This window comes from Fukomys damarensis, unplaced genomic scaffold (genome assembly GCF_012274545.1).
Source record: "Fukomys damarensis isolate Sample0158 unplaced genomic scaffold, DMR_v1.0_HiC HiC_scaffold_5, whole genome shotgun sequence".
Classification (NCBI taxonomy): Eukaryota; Metazoa; Chordata; class Mammalia; order Rodentia; family Bathyergidae; genus Fukomys; species Fukomys damarensis.
In genome coordinates, this window is record NW_022900917.1 from 66,240,383 (window position 1) to 66,248,952 (window position 8,570).

Sequence of the window (8,570 nt, forward strand, 5' to 3'; positions counted from 1 at the left end):
TTTTTTTTTATTAAAAAGATTTCTTGTGACATAATTCATACATGCACAATCATCCACCTAGAGAATAACAGCAGAGAGGGGCCAGGGATTTAGCTCAGTGGTTCTGCTGCCTGCCTCACAAGCACAAGGACCAGAGTTTGATCCCCAGTACCAAAGAGGAGAGAGAAGTTTTACAAAACTGATACAATATGTAGAAAAAAGGATGAGAGAGAGAGAGAGAGAGAGAGAGAGAGAGAGAGAGAGAATACAGCAGAGAGTACAGTGCAATGGTTCTATTTTTTTATTTTTTGGTACCGGGGATCGAACTTGGGACCTTGCACTTTGAAGTTAGGTGGTAGCACCATTGAAACTAAATCCCCAGCCCATCGTGTTGACTTTTTTGTTTTGCTTTGTTTTTTAATTTTCATATATAAGAACATATGATACTGTCTGTGTCTGGCTTATTTAACTTAATATGATATCCTCGAGATCCATCAATTTGTTGTAAATGACAAGATTTTGTTTTTCTTCATGGGCAGGTGGTGGCACCACTGAGCTAAATACCATGCCTGCACACCTGTAATCTTTTTTTTTTTTTTGGTACCGGGGATTGAACTTGGGTCCTTGCGCTTGCAAGGCAGGCCACCGAACTGCTGAGCTAAATCCCGGGCCCCACACCTGTAATCTTAACACTAAGCAAGCCGAGATAGGAGGATCCCTGCAAGTCCAAGGACAGACTGGGCTCCATAGTGAGTTTAAGACTAGTCTAAACTACATAGTGAGACCCTGTCTCAAAAACAAACAAACAAACAAACAAACAAACATGCTGAGACAGTCTTGCTAAGGTGCCCAAGCTGGGCTCATATTTGTGATCTTATTAGGGATCACACTCAGGAAATTGGGCTTGCCAGGTAGGTGTGGCGCCACCACTAAGCTAAATTCCTGGCCCTCATATTTGTGATCTTTTTGCCTCAGTCTCCTGATAGCTGGGGTTTCAGGCATGTGCTACTGCATTTAGCAAGATTTTCTTCGCATTCACCTTGCTTCAATGTCAGGGATTTAGCTCAGTGGTTCCATTGCCTGCCTTGTAAGCACAAGGTCGAGTTTGATCCCCAGTACCAAAACCACCACCACCACCACCTTGCTTCTTGTAGCTTTTTTTGTGGGGGGCTACAAAGGATTGAACCTATAGTCTTCACACTGAGCTACATTCCCAGGCTTTAAACAATCTTTTTTATTTTGAGACAAGGTCTCACTAAATCACTAAACTGTCCAGGTCAGGCTCAAACTTGGGATCTCCCTGCCCCAGCCTCCCAGAGTACTGGGATTACAGATCTGCACATCACACTTGACTTTCTTGAAGCATTTTTATAAGAGTTGTTTTAATGTCACTGTCTGTAATCACAATAGCTATGCCCTCTTGGCTGCTGGTATTTTGGTCTTTTCTCATGTAAACTGAGATTTTTCCTGCTGTGTTTGTAAGCTAGATGATTCTATATTTTAATGTTATGGATTGTGCCCTATCAAAAGAAAAAAAAAAAAAAGCATGTTTAAGTCCTAACCCCCAGCACTTCAGAGTATGGCCTTATTTGGAAATAGAGTTGCTGTATCTGCACCCCTAGGTCTTTGTAGAGTGGGGCCATTATCCAATAGGTTTGGTGCCTGTCTCCTTTCTCCTAGCTTGCTGAGTTTTCATCAAGAAATGCTGATCTGGGCCAGGGATATAACTCAGTGGTATTGCACCTGCCTCACAAGCACAAAGTCCTGAGTTTGATTCCCGGTACTAAAAAAACAAAAGCAAACTTGAATTTTGTCAAGTATTTTTCCTGCCATAGTTGAAATGGTCATATATTTTTCCTTCTTTTTCTGTTGATGTATGTTTATTTAGTTTTGGTTTTTTGAGACAGGGTCTTGCTATGTATTCAGGCTGGCCTTGAACTCACTATATTGCCCAGGCTGGCCTCAAACTTACCTCCTGCCTCAGACTGCTCAGTGCTGATTATAGGCACATACTATCATGCCCAACTTAGCTGTTATTTATACAAACATTCTCTTCCCCCTTTTCCTTGAAACTTCAGTTTTATTAGACTGCAAGATTATTATCCCACTGAGGCTTTGCTAATGTTTGTTAACTTTGCCTCTGAGTTGCACTGTGAGTTTTTTTGTACCAGGGATCAAACTCAGGACCTTGTACTTGCAGGCAGATGTGGTGCCACTGAGCCAAATCCCTAGTCCCTCCATTATGTTTCTTATTCAGTGATCTTCTCTGTTAAACTTTCTTTTTCTTCTTGTTATGGCGATTGAACATGGGACCTTGTGCCTTGCAAGGCAGGCAGCGGAACCACTGAGCTAAATCCCTGGCCCTCTATAATTAATCCACATCAGTGACCTTAGAAAATAACCTTTTGCCGGGCATGGTGGTACACGCCTGTAATCCCAGCACTCGGGACGCTGAGGCAGGAGGATGACTGAGTTCAAGACCAGCCTGGGCTACATAGTGAGTTCCAGGTCAGTCTCAACTACATAGTGAGAACCTGTCTCAAAAAACAAAACAAAACAAGAAAGAAAATAACCTTTTTTTTTTGGTACCAGGGATCGACCTCAGGACATTGTGCTTGAGAGGTAGGCGGTGGAACCACTGAGCTAAATTCCTGGCCCAGAAAATAACCTTTCAATTTTACAGTACTTATAAATTTACAGAAAAGTTGGGAAGATAGTACAGAGAGGTTTCATACATCCTGCATCCAGTTTCCCTGTTACAGACATTTTACTTTATTTGTACAGCATATCTGTCAAAGTTCAATGGATATTGTCTTAGGAAAATCTATACTTTATTCATCATTTAAATGTTCTCCTTCTGCTCAAGGACACTGTCCAAAATATGACATTACATTTAGCTGTCATGTCTTCTTACATTTCTTTGGGTATGACAGTTCCTTAGACTTTTCTAGTTTTTGATGACCTTGACAGTTTTGAGGAGGCTGGCCAGTTATTATGCAGAATGTCTCTCAGCTTAGATTTGTCTGATGTTTTCCTCACGATTAGTTGGGGTTGTGCATGTTTCTAGGAGTATGACCTCTGTATCAAGAGCAAGAGCTGCGACTGTCAGCACTGACCTTGATGTACTGGCAGGGGTGGGGGTTGTGTGCCGCCTCCTGGAAGGGTAAGATCTATATAGTAACATGGAATTCCTCTGCGTGGAAGATTAGCTCCAATGATATTTTGTCCAATTTGCTTTCTTTCATCTTTCACTTCTGTCCTCATGTCTTTCACTTGCTTTGCCTTGTTGAGCACACAGAACATGGCTAAAATAGTTTTAATGTCCTTGCTGGTCATCCAGTCAAACCTGAGTCCATTACTATGAACTGTACCCCTCCTGTGCAAATCACATTTTTTTGCCTATTGGCTTACTCAATTTGACTGGGTCTAGGAGATGGGTACTTTATGTTGTCTGTCTGGATTCTGTTATTCTTCCTTTCTGGAGTGCTGTACTTGAGGGCAGTTATTCTTAGGTAGGTTGGCCCCATTACTCTCAGGCTTGTCATGACCTTCCACAATTCCAGTGACAGATTTTTATTATATCCAAGTATAAATATAATCTCCTCTCAGAATTGCCTGTGGCCAGCAAAGGAGCTCCCTTGAATCACTAAGGTAGGATATGAGACATAGGGCTCTCTGTGATTCACTAGCCAATCCTCTAAACTCATAACGACCCTTAATTAAGGCTTGCTTGACATAGTCCACTTGGATTTAACATTTACAGCATAAGAAGCCAATGAACTAGCTGGGCGTGGTGGCGCACGCCTGTAATCCCAGCACTTGGGAGGCTGAGGCAAGAGGATCGCTGTGAGTTTGAGACCAGCCTGGGCTACATAGTGACTTCGAGGTTAGCCTCAACTACATAGTGAGACCCTGTCTCAAAAAACCAAAACCAAACAAACAAAAAACCACAAAAAACAGTGAATTGCTAAAGGTAGTGTAGTGGCATACATCTCAGCACTGAGGCAGGAGAATGAAAGTTCAAGCCCAGCCTGGGTTCAATCTCTAGTACCAAAAAAAAGAAAAGAGTGAACAGAGCTCAAGCATTAGAAGATAGATCAGGATAGGGTGAACCATACAATTGCTTGAGCTCTACACAGAGATAATTTCAAACTCAAGTACAGAAAGAGAGAACCTAGCAGCCCCGGCTATGGGGGAACAGAGACAGCTAGAGTATGTGAGGCATGATACAGAGAAGAGGAAGGTCAGCCAAGAAAGGACTTCTACTGTCTGCAGATGAGCTCTTTGGAGTCTTGGCTGAATGTTGATTTGCTCTTGTAGACCACGGACCTTTACCAAGGAGGGTGAGGAACTACTAGGGGAGCAATTCAGGCTCACAAAGGACCATAAACTATTTGCATTCTCACCAGCCAGAGTAGAAAAGCTACTGTGCATAAATACAGAAAGAGTTCATCACAGACCTAAGAGGATCACAGTTTGGATGTGGTGCTAAAAGCCCAGAGCAAAGGCCATGTAAACAGGCTTCGAAACAACGCTATATGGCCCAGCCCTGTTGTGAACTCATGGACTCAAGACCCTCCCACTCTAGTCTCTCAAATGCTAGAATAGGTGCACACTGCTACATCCAGCCGAGTCTGTTTTTTATCTATAAAATGGAAATTATGTCACCTAATTGAAAAGTTGTGGTTAGAACAGAATGAAACACAAGAAGCTTTAACTGGTCTGTAATATACAGACACTGAATGAGGATAGTTTGCTGGTCATTATTGGCTCCCAGATCACACAACACATGTTACAACCTGCTGCTGGGTACGTAACCTCCAGCATTTCAGGACCGCTGCCAGGGCTTCAAGGGCAGGGCCAGGAGGCCTGTCAATTCCTATTAGCTGTCTGAGAATAAGCTCACCTGGCTGTCAGAGCTGGGAGACCAGGAGTGCCCTTGCTTGTCCAGGAGTTTTAGACACCATCTGTGGCTGACAGCTCTGCTTCTAAAACTCCTCACATGATTTCACCAGGTTTATCTCAGTGGATGGATGCCCCCTGCTCTTGCTTACTGCAGAGCCAACTCTGCCCTGACTGCCCAATCAGAGACCTGGCCTCTCCATGGCAGCTGGGCTCAGTGCCTTGGCAACCAGTAGCCTCTTCATTCTCAGGGATTCCTTGGACTCAACCTATGGTGTCATTTCTGTTCTGAAAGAGAAGACAATTACATCATCAAACTGGGCCTAGGGAAAGGCCAGAGAAGTGCCAGCCAAAAATTAAAGAGGCCCTTATTGTCAGTGCCATCCAAAGGATAGGGTGCCTTAAAAAGGGGGTGCTTCCTTAAATTTGGTACCTGGGTTCCTCCCAGTGGCTTGGTCCTGGTCATAAGGACTTGGTCTATCCCTGGCTCATCTTCACTTGCATGGCCAACTGCTCCAGCATTTGTCTGACATAAGCATGCGGCCCTGTGCCTTGATCTCAGGCTCCTTAGATGGCTCTTGGGGCTGAGGCACCACAGCTGGCCCTACAGGGGAAGGGAGGCAAGGATTGGGCCTGGCTACTTTTAGACGATCCAACAGGCATAGTGAATAAATTTGAAAACATTTTTAAATTATAAAGCACAAGTTTCACTTTTTAAGAACTATTAGAAAAATTTAAATTGAAAAATTACTCTCACCCATCAGAGATCTCCAAGAGTACTTTTCATGCTTCTTTTCAATCCTTCTGAAGATTAAATAAAGTGGCCTTATACAGAATTGGGATGTAGGCTGGGCACGGTGGCACAGGCTTATAATCCCAGCACATGGGAGATTGAGGCAGGAGATAGCCTTGAGTTCAAAGCCAGACTGGGCTACACAGTGAGTTCAAGGTTAGCCTGAACTACATAGCCAGACCCCAGAATAAAAAAACAAAAAACAAAAACAACAAAAAAAACCAAACCATACCAAAAACTACCACATATACCCCTTTACCTGCCATGGAGATTCACTGTACCTGGGATCTGAGCCTAACTTTTTCATTTGTCTGGGCATTTCGCCCTGTATAAAATTCACTGAGGGTGTTGCAACTCTCCAGATAAGTTCCTTGTCCAGCAAGGGGCCAGCGAGAGCCTGATTTGGTTGACTGAGGGGATGCTGCATAAAGGAGAGAAAGCCAAAGCTGAGGCTGCTCTGAATATAGAATCCAGGGACACATTTGGGACAAGTGTTGAAAACCCCACACTCAAAACACTTGTGTAGACCCTAAACCTTGGGTCACCAAATTTCCTCCTCAGGGCTGATGTAACTGGATTGTCCTCCAGGATGTGTTTGGATCTCTTGAGGCCATTCTTGCTTGGGTGAGGCATGCCTACCTCAATGAGGGTCTAGGATTAGGGAATCAACACTGTAAGGACAGGACAGCTGCCTAACACCTACCACACCAGCTCTTTGGGTTGTGTGACCTATTACGTACCCCAATAGCAAGGCTGCCAATCCAAACATAGCCTGGCTCAGTAAAGGGTTTCTGGGACTAGAAGTTCTCTCCCAGGTATTCAACCTTGAGAATTTGCCTTGCTCTTCCTCAAACAGGAGGGTGTTTTTTTTTAAGAGTAGGAAAATTTATTGAGAGAAAGTAGCTTCTGTCTAAAAGAGACAGAAAGGGGACCAGAAAGTGGGTTGCCCCTGGGAGGGTGTTTTTTGATAGGATGATGAGAAGATTTCAGCACCAAGGAAAACATATTTAAGAGTATAGACCCCAAGGTTTCTAAGGCCTGTAAGGCCTGGGTCAAGGACAGTGAATCTGCAGGGAGATCCATGCTGGGACTCTACCAACAGAGACTGTAGAATTGGTGTGGGTGCCATTAAGGGTGGGGGACAGGACATCATCTCCTTTTTCTGGGTCCAGCAGTGAGCTCCATGGATCTCTACAGGCTCATGCCCAGCCTGAATAGTTTCCTTCCACTTGGTGGCCAGAGCTTTGTTTCTATAGTCATTGTCATGCCAGTCCCCTAATCCTGTGTCCTGCACCAACTACAGACACAACCACAGTTGCTTTGTACAGACCAGGTAGGACCAAATGCTTGAGTTCACTCCTGTGGGAAAACACATCAACAAGGCCACAGGCAGCGTGCCCTGTGGATGGAGGCTGGGCACAGGCCTGATCAGATTCCCTTCTCACTCAGAGTCCCCCCCAGAACACCCTGTGGGTCCCAGAAGCACATACACTGGTGTATGAGCCCCATACCTCACAATCTATAAGCAGAAACAGCAGGCAGATTACCAGACAGGATGGACCTTCCTGTAGGATTATGCTCAGAATATTTCAGAGGATCTCCTCCACCTGGGTAAGGGCCATTTCTGTGTGCAACAGTGAACAAGGCACAGGTGGGAGAGTAATGGAAAACAGAAAAGTGGGGTCATTTTTTCGGGCTAGGAAATTCTGAGCAAATTGAAGATGACCTTTGGGAAAAGACACTGCTACTTTTTTAGTGGGGCGGGGTGGCAAGGAAGGCTGACACAGAGAAGGTAACAGAACAAACAAATACTTTCTATTGAAGACCAAGTCACAGAGTTTCTAGTCCTCTTTTTATTCCCAAACATTCTCCAAGCAGTGAAGAGGTTCAACAAACAGACAACCGAGGTAGAGGGCTTGGCCTCCTCCAGCCTTTTCTTCATTTCTGAATACTTAAGGGATTTGTGTGTGAGAGTGGGTGCTCAGCAGAGCTTGAGCTTTTGGGGTCAAGCAGGTTTGATATACCATCTGTCACAGTCCCTCAAAAAGCTTCCTCTAGATCAGCAAGGCCTGTCTTCAGGCCATGATTTGCCTGCCCTAGGTTTTGGTCCTCACTAGGCAAGACGTCACAGCCAGGACACTGGTCTCCAACTCCCTGGAGTCAACTCCATAAGCCCTAAAGGCTGCTGAAGAATTCCATTAAAATGGACATATCATCCTGCCAAGTCAAACAACATCTTCGGATCATGAACTTCAAGCCATGCCTCACTTCTCCCCCCCCCATCAAGCCATGCCTCACTTCCCCCCCCCCCCGCTACTGCAGGGTCTGCCTCATACCCACCCCACTGACAGGCAATTGAAGAGGGCCCGAAGCCATCCCAACAGACCGAGGCGAAGCTGTTTAGGCGTCTGATCGCCTGTGAACAGCTCGAATTTCACATCTTTCTGGAGCTCCCACTCCCCTCCTGGCCACTAGACACACCCTCATCCATCCTGAAGGCCCTCATCCTCCTCTGGATGGTTGCCAACAAGTTGGCAGGGCCCACGGCTCCCAAAGACCAAAGAACTTGAAGACTCATCCTGCCTTTCCCGACAGACTCTGCCCGCGCGGCCCTGGGGGCGGGGTGGCTTTCCCTGGGGACAACTGCGACCGCTCGGGGTGCAGAGGGCCGTCTCCGCAGGCCGCTGCTTCTTGCATCTGAAGGCCCCTCCCAGCAGGCCACCCCGGCTCGCGCCCCAGCTCCTGTGCAGCCCGGCCCATGGTGGCCCTTACCGGGCTCCAGCAGATGAGCGCGTCGGTGTCCGGATCGCTCACGAGGGTCCACAGCTTGGTCAGGAAGGCTGGGACATTGCTGGGCCCCGCCGCGCCAGCGCCCACGGGCAGATCCATCTCGGGC

General features: G+C 46.0%; 1 protein-coding gene across 10 annotated transcripts in view; it reads right to left on the reverse strand.

Moving 5' to 3' along the window:
• The window catches only part of Hsf1 (heat shock transcription factor 1), a 22,435-nt gene extending 13,871 nt beyond the window's left edge, over nucleotides 1–8,564 (reverse strand). For 9 of the 10 annotated variants that reach the window (XM_010630524.1, XM_010630523.1, XM_010630522.1 and 6 more), the window contains exon 1: nucleotides 8,447–8,564. In XM_010630524.1, the coding sequence (XP_010628826.1) occupies nucleotides 8,447–8,563 (117 nt within the window). In that variant the 5' untranslated portion in view covers nucleotide 8,564. Of the gene's footprint in view, nucleotides 1–4,885; nucleotides 5,131–8,446 lie in introns of those variants that run through there. The other variant, XM_033760825.1, reaches the window with a different exon arrangement.
• Nucleotides 8,565–8,570: the final 6 nt, after the last annotated feature.